This window comes from Euleptes europaea, chromosome 17 (assembly GCF_029931775.1).
Source record: "Euleptes europaea isolate rEulEur1 chromosome 17, rEulEur1.hap1, whole genome shotgun sequence".
Taxonomy (NCBI): domain Eukaryota; kingdom Metazoa; phylum Chordata; class Lepidosauria; order Squamata; family Sphaerodactylidae; genus Euleptes; species Euleptes europaea.
The window spans coordinates 37,363,675-37,379,946 of NC_079328.1; the positions used below are offsets into that span (position 1 = coordinate 37,363,675).

The window sequence follows — 16,272 nt, forward strand, 5'->3', positions numbered from 1 at the left end:
AGTGCTGTCTGGATCTTTCCCATTATCCATACAGCACTGAGCCTTTATCTTTTCCGGGCTCTTGCCATGGGCAAAGGTAGCAGCTCCTCCCATCTTTCTGCCACTCGGATGGAGGGGAAAAGGCTGCTGCCAGCCAGCTGGTTGCATGCCTCCCGTTGCTAGCACTGGCAGCTGCTCCCTGAGGCTGGCAGGTTCCGTCCCTCCGAACAACCTACTTGTGGGGGGAGGGGGTTGCATGCTGCTAAGTCAAAGCTGACTAATGGCGACCCCCTCATGGGGTTTTCAGGGCAAGAGAGGTTCAGAGGTGGTTTGTCATTGCCTGCCTCCACGTCACGACCCTGTGCCTCCTTGGTGGTCTTCCATCCAAATACTAGCCAGGGCCAACCCTGGTTAGTTTCTGAGATCTGACGAGATCAGGCTAGCCTGGGCCATCCAGGTCAAGGCTGGGGGTGGGGGGATACTTGATATTTCTCCAGTAGAACACAAAGCAGTGTGCCTGCCTTCCTCACTTGGCATGTTTGGATGGGAGAGTGAGAGGGAGGGTTCAGAAAACCTTGAGCCGGTGGGGGTTCATGTCCGCTTGCTGGTTACCGTTTGCTCATTTGAAGCCTGCTGAAAGGGAATGACAAAACCCCCTGAAATCTGGATTCATTGTAGGCCTCATCTCTCTTCATCTTTCAGATCACTTATACTCTGCTACCTGATCGCAGCGGGGACTATACGTTTTTCCGCTTGGACTCTAAAACGGGTTCAATCTATACTACCTCTGTGTTTGATAGGGAAAAGAAAGCATCGTACCTCTTAGAAGTCAAATCAACGGATGGCTCGGAATCAGCTCGTCCTGGAAAGCATGGGCAGCCAAATTCTGGTAAGCAAAGTTTTGGAAATCAGTAATTGGCCATAGTAGTGGTAGTGGTGATGGTAGTAGTGGTGGTAGTAGTAGTAAAAAAGAACCCTTCAGTTACCATCTGGAGACTTTTCTTTGGACACAGCCAAATACATTCCAATTTGGATGGGGTTCTTAAGTAGGTAGAGCCTGTGCCCCATGGTAGATTGGGATTGTACCCATGTGCCCATGGGGGGGGGCTGTGGCTCGGTGGTAGAGCATCTGCTTGGCATGCAGAAGGTCTGAGGTTCAATCCCTGGCATCTCCAGCTAAAAGGGTCAGGTGGTAGGTGATATGACAGACCTCAGCCTGAGACCCTGGAGAGCTTCTGCCAGTCTGAGTAGACAATACTGACATTGATGGACCAAAGGACTGATTCAGTAGAAGGCAGCTTCATGTGCTCATATACCATACTTAATATAGACTGATATTGACGTGTGAGGGCCTACATGTCTGTAGCTGAACATCTGTAACTACAGTCCATTTGATTTGTACCTCTTTCCCTCTAATTTTGAGAGAGAACTATTCTGGGCCAGGCTTCCATGCATTGAGCTCTGTATTCATAGGCTGTTGTTCCAGTGCAATATTCAACATGCAGAGGTTAGGTAAGCCTGGAAGTAGACACGATTCCATAATCCATCTGCCATCTTGTGTAGACTTTTACACAGTTAGAGCAGTGACTATGTAGGGCTTGTGAACTGCATAAGCCACCTCATGGAGGAGCTGGTCAAACCATCATGGTCAGTAAAGAAAACATCAAGGCTCTTAAGGGAATCCAATTAGCAATTTGATTTGTTGTGTTTTTAAAGGGCGAGTTAAAATTGGGCGCTGTCGTCTTCAGGACAGGAGAGCTAGACACGACTATACAATTGTCATAATAGGTGTCAGTTAACGCACGTGTTATCTGCTTAAACAAATTGGATCTGACATTCATTTGATACCCAAGTGCTTTTTTCCCCTTTCCCTTTTTGGATTAATGTAGGTATTATAAATCGTCCGCAACCCTAAGGGTTTTTCGTTTTTCTGTATCCTCTGCGATATTCGTCTTCATTTAACGTGCTGCTAGTCAGTTTAAGGAATTGCAGCTGACAGAAGGAGCACAGCCGAGTGTTTTAATCTCTTGTCCCCCTCATCCCGTCTCTCTAGACACGGCCTACGTGCGTGTTTTTATCAGCGACGTGAACGACAACAAGCCCGTCTTCACCCAGAGCGTCTACGAAGTTAATGTAGATGAAGACCGAGACGTGGGATCGACTGTCATTACCGTCGGTGCTAATGATGAAGACGAAGGTAAATCACTGGAATTCCCTGTAGCGACACCTGAAATATTAATGAGTTAATTTTTTCAGGAGTGAGGAGACGTATTTGCGCAGTGGCAGGAAGGAGCATGTCTCGTACGTCTCTCTACTTTTTTTTTTTAAGTCTTTGCTCTGTCTGAACTTGACAGGTTCTGAGTTTTATAAAGGGCCTGTGAGACTTATGCCAAATAACTCTATTTATGGAAGACTGTGCATTAGGCACAGTTCAACTTTGGGGAGGGGGAGGGAATGGTGCCGTGTTCATTATTCAGCACATCTCAAAAAAGAGCAGAAAACTGGAAGTGGAGTAGTGAAAGCGATTGCTAGAGAGGGCAGGATTCTCAAGCATTAGCATAGCAAACCTCTCTCTAAGTCAAAACAGTAAGGAAGAAGAAGAAGGTTGGTTATTATATGCTGACTTTCTCTACCACTTAAGGAAGAATCAAACCAGCATACAATCACCTTCCCTTCCCCTCCCCACAACAGACTCCTTGTGAGGTAGGTGGGGCTGAGAGAGCTGTGACTAGCCCAAGGTCCCCCAGCTGGCTTCGTGTGTAGGAGTGGGGAAACAAATCCAGTTCACCAGATTACCCTCCGCCGCTCACATGGAGGAGTGGGGAATCAAACCCGGTTCTCCAGATCAGAGTCCACCGCTCCAAGCCACCGCTCTTAACCACTACACCATGCTGGCACCAGAAGACAGGTCTCCAAACTTTTTGAGCCTGTGGGCCCCTTTGGAATTCCGACACGGTGGTGGGCGCAACCTTAAAATGGCCACTGCAGCAGGCAGAGCCAGCCACGGTTGCCACCAAGGGAAACAGAGATGCACACCTGCACACAGAAGAAGCCCAGATGCCGGGGACAAGAGGAGTAATTTAAACAAATACCCTGGGAAGTAAGAGAGAGAGAACAAAACCAATACTGTGGTGGCAGCTGCTGCTGAAACGTTATTTTAATTTGCACAGCCAGTCAGATCTCCAGTGGCCACTCAGAAGCCCTATCTGGCCGTGCCTACTTTCTATCTGATAGCCAGTGTGATGTGGCGGTTAAGAGCAGCAGACTCTAATCTGGAGAGCCGAGTTCGATTCCTTGCTCCTTCGCATGAATCCTGCTGGGTGACCTTGGGCCAGTCACAGTTCTCTCAGCCCCACCTCCCTCACAAGGTGCCTGTTGGGGGGGAGGAGAAAGGGAATGTGATTGTAAGTCGCTTGGAGACTCCTTGAGGAAAGTGGGGTTATAAAAACCTTTTCTTCTTCATCTCCTCAGTGTGGCACCTTTCTCTGGAACAACTAATGTTTGGGAATAGGGTGTGCCAGCAGAGTGGCTTAGCCAGAAGCTTAGAGTGGATTGGGATGTAGGTGGAAAGCAGGGAGCAGCTTTCATTCTGTTTTCCATACAGCATCTGCTTTATTTAAAAGACCCAGTGCTAATGGCATGCTCTTATTGTTTAATTATTTGCAGTTGCCAAAAAAAAAAAACTTTGATGATGAAATGGAACTTTAATAATGTGTAAGCAGATGTTAATAAGGATAGAAATTCGTTGGTGTGATTAATTCAGAGAATGGTGGTTAGAAGCAATAATGATTATGATTAATAGTGATCCTTTTTGGTGTAAGTGATGTGAAAACTGGGTTTGAATGCTCTTAAGGATTGCTCAGAAGTGCCTGATCATAGTAACTGTGATCTTACAAACCACCATGTTGCAATTTCAGGTGCCAATGGAAAATTAAGATACCAGATAACAGCTGGGAACGCTGGTGGAGCGTTTGATGTCAACCCAGAGACGGGTGTCATCTTCATTGCCCAACAGCTGGATTACGAAGAGTTGCAGCTGTACGAACTTCACCTCTTGGCTTCCGACGGGAAGTGGGAGGATTACGCCATTGTGATTGTTAACATTGTGAATAAAAACGACGAAGCCCCTGTGTTTGCTCTCGGTGAATATTATGGAAGTGTCATCGAGGAGCTGGACGGTCTCCCAGTCTTTGTTCTTCAGGTACATTTGGGTATGCTCACCCCAAAAATAAAACCAGACTGAGCACGGTCCAGTGTGGCAAGGCCCATCAGGGATAGCCCTGCTCACAGCCCTTCCCCAATGATTCCAGTTGATCTGCAGAATTCAGACTTGTCAACATGTTTTGTGGATGAAAAGTACATTCAGGCTGTTTCGTGGTGGTATTGTAGCACCGATGATTTCTCTCTTGGATATTCCCGTTGACATGCTCTGCACGTCACATGCACACATGGGGGCATATATCTGGGTTGGCAGATCCCATGTGAAAGATGCTAGTGTCACCACATCATAAGGGTGCTGTTTGTTGTCTGTCTCTCTGTGGTATGCTGTATACATCTGTCCCTGTTGAAATGCATAGGAAGGCAATGGCGAACCACTTCTGTTCCATCTCTTGCTTTGAAAACCCCATGAGGTGGAACTTCATGGGCTTGTCATGAGTTGGTTGTGACTCAACATTGTTGAACATATGCTTAATATTAATATTCTGTGATTACAGATAATTTTTTTTCCATTTTATTCTCTCAAGGTTGCAGCAAATGATCCTGATAGTGGCTTGGATGGAGGTGATATAAGATACTCCTTACACGGACATGGAGCAGACGATGTCTTTGCAATAGATGAGAACACCGGGAGCATCTATTCCCAGAAGGTGTTAGATCGGGAAGAGAGAGCCCTTTGGAGATTTGTCGTGTTGGCAACTGATGAAGGAGGAGAAGGTCTTACTGGATTTGCGGATGTGGTTATAAATGTCTGGGATATAAACGATAATGCCCCGAAATTCTCTTGCATGCCGAGTGATTGTAATGGGAGTGTTTTTGAGAATTCTCCTGACAATACTTTGGTCATGGAGATGACAGCTGTAGATCTGGATGACTCCAATGTAGGTCTCAATGCAATTCTGAGTTACTGTATAATTGAGAATGTGAAAAACGAGCTTGAGGAAGACTTGTTTGAAATCAGTCCCGCAACTGGCAACATCTATGTAGTAGGAGGAATGCTGGACAGAGAGAAGGCCGAGAAATACTTTCTTAGTGTTGAAGCCAAAGATGGAGGAGGCCTGGCTGGAACAGCTACTGCCACCATCTGGGTTGCCGACGTAAATGATCACATCCCTAGTTTCACACAGGATATCTGGCATGCCGTAATTCCTGAAACCAGCGCCGTCGACTCGGAGGTTCTGGAGGTGGTGGCAGCTGATGGAGACAGTGGGGAAAATGCTGACTTGACATTCAGCATTATCGGGGGAGATCCAGAACAGAAATTTTACATTGAAAGCCATAAAGGGGTTCAGCGTGCAAGTATCAGGCTGAAAAAGAGTCTGGATTACGAACAGACCCATGAAAGACGTTATAACCTCACAGTCAAGGTGGAGGATCTGGATTTTTACAGTGTTGCCTTTTGCTTGATTGAAGTTGAGGACTGTAATGACCACAGCCCAGTTTTCAGTTCTCAATTTGTCCAGTTGAGCCCTTTCTTTGAAAACACACCTGTGGGAACCACCATTGCCACAGTAACAGCAATTGACGAGGATACAGGGTTGAACGGGAACATTCGGTATTCCATCAAATTGGATTCAGATCCTGCCGGTCAGTTTGCAGTAGACCAAGAAGGTCATGTGACAGTGGCAAAAGTATTGGATCGGGAAGTGACTCAGGAATATCATTTAATCGTACAGGCCTCCGACGAGGGTCTTCCTGCCCAAACTGGAAGTGTTACAATATTGATTGACTTGCTAGATGTTAATGACAATGGCCCAGGGTTTGAGGCAACATACACTCCTGTGGTCTGGGAAAATACACCTGGACCTCAGTTGGTTTATATGACCCCTACATCGAACCTGCTTTGGGCGTTTGATCCAGACAGTGACGACAACGGGCCACCGTTTATGTTTTCCGTGCCGCTGGATTATCAGCACACTTTGGATTTCTCTGTCACCGACCACGGAAATAATACAGCGACGGTGACTGCTTTGAGGTCCTTTGATAGAGAGAAAAAGAAGGTTTTCTATCTGCCCATTATTGTAACTGATAGTGGGAGTCCATCGATGAGCACTACAAACACGTTGACTATCACTATCGGTGATGAGAATGATAACAGTCATGAAGCCGGCCATAAGGAAATCTTTGTTTACACGCACCGAGGTAGGTATTGGGTAGACTCTGGGCATGTTGGTACCATAGAGAGACAGTGTGGTGTAGTGGTTTGAAAGTCAGACTGTGATCTGGGAGACCACTCTGCAAAGCCCCCAAACTCCCTCTGGTAGCACAGGGGGGTGGTATGGCGGCTGTGGAAGACGGAGGGAAGGAAAATGATGCTGATGTGGGCAGGACCTATAGAAACAGGCACCTTCTCATCCGCTCAGGTCGCAAAGCTTTGGCTGTGATCTTTCCCAAAAGATCGTACATTGAGAGCCAGCATGGTGCAGTGGTTAAAGAGTGGTGGTTTGGAGCGGTAGACTGATCTGGAGAACCAGGTTTGATTCCCCACTCCTACACATGAGGCCAGCTGGGTGACCTTGGGCAAGTCACAGCTCTCTTAGAGCTCTCTCAGCCCCGCCTACCTCACTAGGTGTCTGTTGTGGGGAGGGGAAGGGAAGATGATGGTAAGCCGGTTCGATTCTTCCCCCAGTGACCCATACTCCATGCGGAGAAGATGGCCAAGGTGCCTTCCCTCTCATGGATAATTAGGGACAATCTTGTGTGGATGTTCTGCAGAACCCTAGTTTGGATTTGGATGCCAACCAAAGCAAAACTTCTGTGTGGAAGCAGCCTTAGTCCCAGAGCTGGGAAGGGCTTTCACCCACAGGAGAGACTAGATATGAAGCTAATAACAACAACAACAATAACAATTCATCTCTGCATTTATTCAACATGCAGAAATCTGAGTTTGGCTTAACTTGGTACAGAAATCTATTTTTTAAAGAAGAGTCCGCTCAGTCCCTGCATGTCACATTTGTAGTCTACCCTTGTTGCCGCACTTACATGAAAGATCAGGCTATATGCTATTGCATTACTTGAAATGTTTTGGATCATAACCTTCCTGAAAGCCAGGCAGCAATAAAAATGATAAAACACAGTAATAAATGCTGGGGAATAGAAAGTTCGTTGAGGAGTGGGAAAAAAATTAATGCAGATTTATTATAATTTATCTCAACAGGAAAATGGTCAACAACCGTGCTGGGGGAAGTGTTTGCACCCGACCCGGATGACTGGGACAATAAAACATTTGTCTCTGAAGGAAAAATGCACAAGTGAGGATTGTATTTGTGTCAAGCTCAGTAATATTCAATATTTATGCTGCTGTAATTATTTTCTTATGCTTCTTTGTGTGTGTGTTAGACGCGTAAAGCTGGGATTCTTGTTTTGCATAGTCTCCTAAACTTGCATTTTGTGTTTGTCATTGGTTGGGAACGGTTGTGATCCATTGTTGTGCTGCCACAAACACATTATTATTATTATTATTATTATTGGTGATGAACTCTGGGGGGGTGAAGCTGAATATCTAAGCTTGCTACCAAAGCTGTGAAGTGGAACTGACATAGAATACGAGTATCACAGTGGCTTGACATTTTTTATGAGTGCCATGGTGTTTCCAATTGGTAAAGTGATACGATGGACGAATGTCCTTAAGCACTTGAGTACATGCCTTGGGGAGCCACAGCCCATTGGTCCCCAGTGTGGTGCCTATTGGTCACCATGGTGCACGCCAGTGTGTTTCTTAGTGATCTCATGCTTCTTCCCCAAAGCATCTCCTTATCAAAACGGAGAGCCACTTTTGGCTTCCTTCTGTCTCATTGGAGCAGCCAGTGCTACAGAAGAGCCCAGGAGACTTGACCTTTGTGTCTGCAGGGAGCACCCGTTTGCAAACAGCTGCCTCAGTGGCTGGATGCGCCACTTGGAACCGCCCAACATTTTGGGGCACCTCCCAGCCTCTTCGTGATTGCACCCAGCATCTAAGGCAGCCGTTTTGATTAGTCCCAAACTGCTGCCTGTGCTCAAAATTCCAGTAGCGCCCAATAGGTCATCAAGGTTGGGGTCTCTGCGATAGCCCAATCAGGAATTGTAGGTACAGGTATTCTGGTGTTAATAGCACAAAAATATTGTTCGTAGGGACGTTGTCTCGTATTCTGTGGGCTCAGAATAAAAATTTCATGTAATGCTCAGCATGGACATGACCCGTAGCGATACAACTCCAAATTCAAAGGCTCCAATGCATATCTAAAGTGAAGAACAACTCCTCCTCCTTCCTTCCGCCCATCCCTGATTTATCAGACTATTGCGGCGACTTTCTTCGCTCCAGCTGGTGGCAAAAGTAGCTGACAAGCAGAATAAAAGAGTGTCCTCTCTTCCTATCCCTTCCTGGCTCCTCAAAGCTATTTTGACAGTATCTGTGATAACCTGGTGCACCCTGGGAAATGTAGCCCCTCTCCCAGGGTGCTAGTCATCTAGTTTCTATAGTCTGCGGTATACCTGGTGACATGATTTCAGAATTGGAAGGCTCTGGATTGAGCTCGGAATAAAAAAGTTATTTGTTCATTTTGTTTTTTTGACCAAATAACTCTCGTTTAACCAAGCCTGGTTTCAAACTGAGCCCAGGGTGATTCACCCATCTTTTTGTACTTTTGCGTCTCTGCTGCGGTCTGCCAATGTAACGCCGTGCCCTTATGGCAGACACGGTTGTTGCATAAACCCTGAGGTCACTGTCACTCAAATACAAACAAGAATGGCTGGATGTATGTGAGTAGAACATGCTGACGGTGGTTGTGTTATGTTTGAGGGAATGAAGAATTTACTGTGGTTTTTCCAGCGAAGAACAGCGTATAGGATACCAGATGTATTATTCCTGTACCTTCCACTGGGATATAACCCCTTTTCTTCCATGGTAGTGATCCTGCCTGAGAAAACACTAGCGTTGGCCCTAGCATTATTATGGAGAAGGAATTTTCTTTTTCTGAAATTCACTTTTTATATATAACTATTGATACCCCCTTCTGCTTTTAAAAGAAGGATTGTTCTTTCATTTCTCTTTGTAGAGAAGTCAATGCATCCTTTTGTAACTTCAGCCCTTGCTTGCAGTTGTTTTCTGTTGCTTATTTTTTTAATTTATGCCCCACCCTCCCCAGCCACAGCGTGGTGCTCTAGCAGGAAGATAGGAAGGTTGGGGAAGACACTGCCTTCCTCTGAGCATCTACAGAGTGAAATTCTAAAATTTTGCTGAACCTTCTTTCCTACCCCTCTTTCCCCCTTCAAATGACTCTTTGATCAAAATGGAATTGATTAGAAACTACTCCGAATTCCTTAAAAGAGGGAAAGAAATGGATGGCTGGATTTCAGGGAGAAAGTAAAGAAGAATTAAAAGAATTTCTCTTAACAGTGCTAGTTGGCCCTTAGTAAGCTGTGGAGAGAAAATGGGAACCAAGTAGAATGCGAAGAGCATCTCTTTCCATTTTAATCTTCTCTGTATTTTTATGAGATTTTGTGGCTGGAAAAGTGTCCTGTCAGTCTGTGCCTTTTAATCCCACCCTCCTTCTGAGGAGCTCAGAGTGTGGTGTACACGGATCTCTCTCATTTTGTCCTCAGAACAGCCCTGTGAATTTGGTTAGGCTGCTTAAGAGAGTGACTAGTCCAGGGTCACCCAGCGAGCTTCAAGGAAGCATGGTTATTTGAACCCAGATCCTAATCCCACACGATAGCCATTGCAGCACCCTGGCTCTCAAGAATATTATCCTAAGATGTTTTAGCAAAAAAAGATTTGACACGTGCTGAAATATAACCTCTTTCTTTTTTGAGGTGAAGCATTTAGTTCATGAGGCTTTTATTGATTCGGTGTGTGTGTTTGTGTGCGTGTGTGTGCATTACGCTTCTAGATCTTTCAGGCTGAATCAAAGGACTGGTTCTCTGGTAATGGTGGATAATGCTCCTCAGGGAACATATGAGATGAAAATCAGGGTGTCAGATGGAGTTTGGCCTGATGTTACGGCAACTGTGCAGATACATGTCAAAGAGCTGGGAAATGAAGCCATTCGGAATTCAGCGACGCTACGCCTGGCAGGTTAGTTTCATCTGTTGGTTCTGCTTGATTGCTGCTAAACTTGGAAAGCTCCTATATTTAAGAGGTATTAAAAAGAGGGCAAACTATGCAGCCACACTGTTTGCATTTGATTTAATTAAATTGCCTGGTAGTCCCTTTCCTAGTGTGGGAGTTTTATTTTCGCTGAATTTCTAAGTTATCTAGTTATCATTTGGGTTGTTGTTTTTTTAGTCTTGATATGGATAGGAATATGGAGTGAGGCTGAGGGAGAGCAAGTAGGAAGAAGTGTTTCTGCGGGGACAGGACCTCCGAGCATGCACAGAGTGTGCAAAGAGGAAGGCTTCAACTCAGGACTTCCATTTGGTCTGAGAGCAGCACCTTCTACTTTTTACTCCTGGAAGACTTATTCAGAGAACCTTTTAATTCCAATCACTTAGCAGGATTTGCCTATACATTTTTAGCTTTGTAGCTGTGAACTTTAAAAATCCTTTTTAAAAAACCCAAAATATTTAAGATAGTTTTAAGATATCTTATTTCTGCTGCTGAAAGCAGTTTAATGGAACGGAGACTCCTCAGCATTGCTGGAAAATGTCATGGACGTGGTTTCCTGGTGTTGTTGAGTCATTTCACACTTTTTAAAAAATGTATGCCTAAGATTATATAAGCTTACACCCAAAAAAGTGTCATGTGAATGGGACCCTGTTTGCAATCAAGTGATAGGAATGATTCACAGGGAACCAGGACGGACCAGTCTCGGCTAACGTCAGGTATTGGCATTGTGGTGAATTCGCCTATGTCCACTGCCTGTGAGAGGACCCATCCTCTACCAGAGACTCTTCACCCTTCCACTCCCATGAGGAAAGGGAGGTTTCTCCAGAGCTTCTGCGATGTTGTTGGGGCCTCTGTTTCCTGTTGGGAGAGGTACCCAGTGGGCAGACAATATACCTCTTTCAGGCTACATTTAACTTTATCAGGGGATTCACACCTAACTCCCCCCTCCCCCGTACACTTGGAAGATTCATGGTGGAATGCATCCTCTGCCTTAACTTCCCTCCCCAGTAATCTTCTTGTAAGTAAGTTTCCTGGAATGATTTCCTTTCACGTATCTGAAGAAGTAAGCTATGGCTCCTGAAAGCTCATAACTGAAATAAATGTTGTTAGTCTTTAAGGTGCCACTGGGTGTTTTATTTTGCTGCATATAAATGTGCCAGCGTTGATGGGGCTTGCAGGAGTTACAGAGGTGCTCCAGTCCTTCTGCAGAAGGGGTTTTATGTACACATGGACACAAGAGGGTGGTGTGCTTTGTAGGTGATAGTCCTTGTATGACATCTTTTCCAGCCCCCTCCCCCAACCAGAGTCATCCTTGTTGGCCATTCTTGCTGAGTATATAGTTGGTGGCGAAATGGCATGACCCTGGAGAGTCTAATCTCTTCAGATCTTGGAAGCTAAGCAGGGTCGACCCTGGTTAGTACTTGGAAGGGAGACCCACAAGGAAATCTATGGTTGCTATGACGAGGCTGGCAATGGCAAACCACCTCAGAACATCTCTTGCCTTGAAAACACTATGGGGTCACCATAACTCAGCTGTGACTTTACAGCGCTTTCCACAACAAACTTCTCATGAAAGTGTGAAATGGCCCCCTTTTGCTAAATTTGAATGAAAGCGGTTAATTGCAATGCTCTTGAGATGTTCACAGCGATCATTGATTTTTCTCGTATCAGACATGACTGCGGAAGAGTTCATCAGGAAAGATGAGCCTGAAGAAAGCCGACATGACAAGTTGAAGGACATGCTAGCAGGAATCCTCTCGGTCCCTCGTGACAGCGTCCTTGTGTTCAGTGTGATGAACATGGACGGGAGACAGACAGATGTGAGGCTCTCGGTTTTCAATGGCTCTTCCTATTACAGGCCGGAAAAATTGCACGGCCAGATGGCTGCTTTCAGAAATAAGGTGAGGATGCACCCACACTGTCAAATAGGGTTGATGTGATATTGGTTGCGTACAAGTACTTTTAAGAGAGCCAAACTCAACTAATTTTATCAAGAGATTGTTTAGGATTAGAGCAGGTGTTTTGTGGATTGCAGTCTTGTGGAACAGAAAATAGAGTTTGAGGGGTGTACTGTCTTTCCCTTTCTTCTGGGACAGTTATTTGAGACAAGAGGTTGAGTAGCCTGGAATTACTTCAGTGGGTTTTGCTTATAGACTCTGGGATCTGACTAAACTACTGATTTGGCTTCAGGAAAGAAAGTCTGTCCCCCAGTGATTTCAGGCTCAAGGACCTTTCGAGCCTTCTCTCGTTCCTAGCAACATTCTCATTCATGCATATACAACACTCATACAGGTTGACCTTTGGGTAGGAGCCGTGATGTTTGTCTTTTGAAGTTATACCCGACTGCATACAACAAATTTGCTTTTGATTTTCTTGGCTTCCAAATTAACCAGTGCAAGGTCGTTCACGACTGATGAAGATTCATACATCGAAACAGGAATTTTGCCGCCATCCTGTCTTTTGTTGTGTGCCCTTGTTTCACTTGTAAACGTTTTAATAGAAAGTTATATATGATATCTGTATTGAAATTGTTAATTCCAGTATTTGGCTTGTAAATTTTTTGATATGCGTTCCTAATTGTTGCCATTTTTGAATTGTGGACATATTATGGTACAACCTTATATTTTTGTAATCACAATAATAATATTTTGTATTTTACATTACATTCTGTTAATTTTGAATTATATACACCTTTGGTATTTTTTTGATGCTTCTACAATTATTTTTTTTACCTCTAGTACTCTGTACCCCCCTTTTTTTACTGTTCAGAGATTTCCTTTCTCCTTCCCCCCCGTCCCTTGCCAAGCACAGCTTTTTTTCTTGAGTCTTCTTGAGCTGTCTGCTTTTGCAAGTGATTTCTTGCAGAACATTTTTTCTTTGCTTGGTGGCAAGTTGCACACAGAACCCAAAGAGCAGAGGACTGTTTGGAGAAGTGTACTGAATGACATAGGTCAGTGTCTTTTGCGTTTGCAGGGGCAGTTGGAAGCAACGAAATGTCCGATGCCTTAATGTCATAGTAATCTATCTTTTGTATCTTTTCAGTATAATCCTATGCAGAGTTGCTCCTTTCTAAGCCCATTGACTTCAGTGGATTTAGAAGGGTGCAACTCTGATTAGGATTGCACTATTAGGACTGACTAGATTGACACAAAACATTGTGCAGCCTGTCAATTTAGTGTAAATTTGGTCCCAATAAAAGGTATAGCACTGATTTTGTTCTTGTTTTGGGATTATGCACAGACCAGTAAAGCTGTTCTACTTTTTTTCTGCCTTCATGTGATACCAGTGAAAATTATGTCATCTGATTTTCCTGTTGTTGGCTGCCTCCATACATCATTAGATAGTATGTTATCATTAAAGGTAAAAGGTAAAGGTCCCCTGTGCAGACACCTGGTCATTCCTGACCCATGGGGTGACGTCACATCCCGATGTTTACTAGGCAGACTTTGTTTACTGGGTGGTTTGCCATTGCCTTCTCCAGTCATCTTCCCTTTACCCACAGCAAGCTGGGTACTCATTTTACCGACCTTGGAAGGATGGAAGGCTGAGTCAACCTTGAGCCGGCTACCTGAAACCGACTTCCGTCGGGATTGAACTCAGGTCATGAGTGGAGCTTTTGACTGCAGTACTACAGTTTACCACTCTGCGCCACAGGGCTCCTTTAGCAATACACCCGTAGCAATAATTCCCAAAGAGATTTTCCAGAGTAGGCAAGACAATCCCATTGCAAGTGATTACTGTAGCATCATTAATCTTTGCACTCTTTTGAAACATAGACATTTTTGCACCTGGTATAAATATAGGTTCATGGTGAGGAGTTGTAAATGAAGAGAACTATTGGTTCTTGTAGGTTATCCGGGCTGTGTAACCGTGGTCTTGGTATTTTCTTTCCTGACGTTTCTCCAGCAGCTGTGGCAGGCATCTTCAGAGGAGTAACACTGAAGGACACTGTCCTTCAGTGTTACTCCTCTGAAGATGCCTGCCACAGCTGCTGGCGAAACGTCAGGAAAGAAAATACCAAGACCACGGTTACACAGCCTGGATAACCTACAAGAACCAATGAACTCTGACCGTGAAAGCCTTCGACAATATGAAGAGAACTATGTTGGGAATTTTTTGCATACTAGTTAAAATGCCTACCAGTCATGATGGATATCTACTCTCTCCAGTACCAGAGCCTCTTTATATCAGCTGCTGGGGAGCACGGGCAGGAGGATGCTGTTGCAGTCATCCTGCTTGTGGTCTTCCTAGAGGCAGCTGGTTGGCCATTGCTTGAACAGAATGCTGGACCTGTTGGGCCCTTGGTCTGATCCAGCACGGCCCTTCTTATATTCTCCCCCATTTCACACCAGAAAACCCGGGTAAGCTATTAAATGAGCATTTATATTACTCATTGTAATAGATGACTGGGGAAGACAATGGCAAACCACCCCGTAAACATTGTCTGCCTAGTTAACGTTGTGCTGTAATGTCATCCCATGGGTCAGGAATGACCCGGTGCTTGCACAGGGGGCTACCTTTATTTTTTTTAACTCTTTATTTTAAGTTTATTTTATAATAACAACAGCATCAACAAAATAAAAATACAACAGTAGGTTAAACATCGTACAGTCGAGATATGTTTCAATACTCAGTTCCAATATATGTTCCAATATTATACATCAATACTTTTACAGAAATTGTACCATTTGTTGTATTCACTTAGCAGTACTTAATAAATGTAAATCATATGATAGTTTTGTGGGCATCGTTTACTTCGGGGCTACCTTTATTCCATAGACCTCAGCATTAATGAGAAATTATGGATGTAGGGAACTGACTGGGAAGCAGAACGTTTGCTAAGGAACGATTGGGTTGTTTTGCCCGACTGCCTTTTCCCTCTAGGTCCAGTTGGCTTTAGGAGTCAACATTTCTCAGATTGATGTAGATGGATGCCACAAGACAGACTGTAGTGGGAGTGATGGCTGTGCCAACTACATCACGGTGAGTGACATCCCCACAGTGACGGACACAGGAAGTGTCTCGCTTGTCTCCATAACCACCAGCGTCAATGCTATCTGCACATGCGCAGCCAGAGACAGAGTTCATCGGTCATGTAGCTCTTACGCCCACAACCCTTGTCTCAATGGAGGGACTTGCGCTGACATGCTGCATGGCTACAGGTGAGGAAGACCTATGCTTCATACGTTTTCTCTTTAAGTTTCAATTCCAACTCCGTTCTAACTATTGTGCCATCCAATAAAGTGATACGTGCGCCTCTCTAAGAGGCTCAGTTTTCACCGCATCTAAAAGCTGGTTTGAACGCTGTTTTGTTCTCTTTCGCGTTTTGTTTTAGGTGTCAGTGTTCGGCTTCATTTCATGGACCGGATTGCCAGCAAACTAAACACAGTTTTCATGGAAATGGCTATGCTTGGTTCCGTCCCATCAGGCCTTGTTTTGAGAGCTTCCTTTCCTTGGAGTTCATTACCGATGTTCCAAATGGGCTTTTGCTATACAATGGTCCCTTGTCAGAAACAGGGCCTGGGAATTCAGAGAATTTCATTGCAATAGGTATTGTATTATATGTTGAACATGATATTACCAGCTTTTTTACTGGGGTGGGGAAAAGGGGGCAGGTATTTTGTGGTAAGCCAAATGGTGCTGTCCGTTACTGTAGCTATTTAGCTCGTTCAGGCTGGCAGGGTATTACTATTTGTGATAGCATATTATCAGGAGTTTTGCATCGACACTGGTACCTCCAGGGTGAAAGCAGACAGGGCACCAGAACCAAACCTCGGGGTTCCAGGGTACCAGAACCAAACCTTGGGGTACCAGGGTGCCAGAACCAAACCTGGCTTGGCACTATTCCTCTGCCCATCTGAAATTCTTTTCCCCAAAGAGCTGGGGGACTGGGAAGCTATCATACATTACTCAGAACATCAGCTTCCATATAAGAATGGAAGAATCAGAGCAAATATGTAGCATTTCTTGGTTCTGGTGAGTGACTTGAGCTG

At 44.8% G+C, this 16,272-nt stretch overlaps 1 protein-coding gene across 1 annotated transcript in view; it reads left to right on the forward strand.

Annotated features, from left to right (window-relative positions):
- LOC130488729 (neural-cadherin-like) overlaps positions 1–16,272 on the forward strand; it is a 95,519-nt gene that overhangs the window by 56,782 nt on the left and 22,465 nt on the right. Inside the window, exons 16-24 of the mRNA XM_056862367.1 lie at positions 682–868; positions 2,033–2,176; positions 3,897–4,180; positions 4,725–6,339; positions 7,355–7,448; positions 10,065–10,249; positions 11,951–12,180; positions 15,164–15,441; positions 15,615–15,829. Of these exons, the coding sequence (XP_056718345.1) occupies positions 682–868; positions 2,033–2,176; positions 3,897–4,180; positions 4,725–6,339; positions 7,355–7,448; positions 10,065–10,249; positions 11,951–12,180; positions 15,164–15,441; positions 15,615–15,829 (3,232 nt within the window). The remainder of the gene's footprint in view (positions 1–681; positions 869–2,032; positions 2,177–3,896; positions 4,181–4,724; positions 6,340–7,354; positions 7,449–10,064; positions 10,250–11,950; positions 12,181–15,163; positions 15,442–15,614; positions 15,830–16,272) is intronic.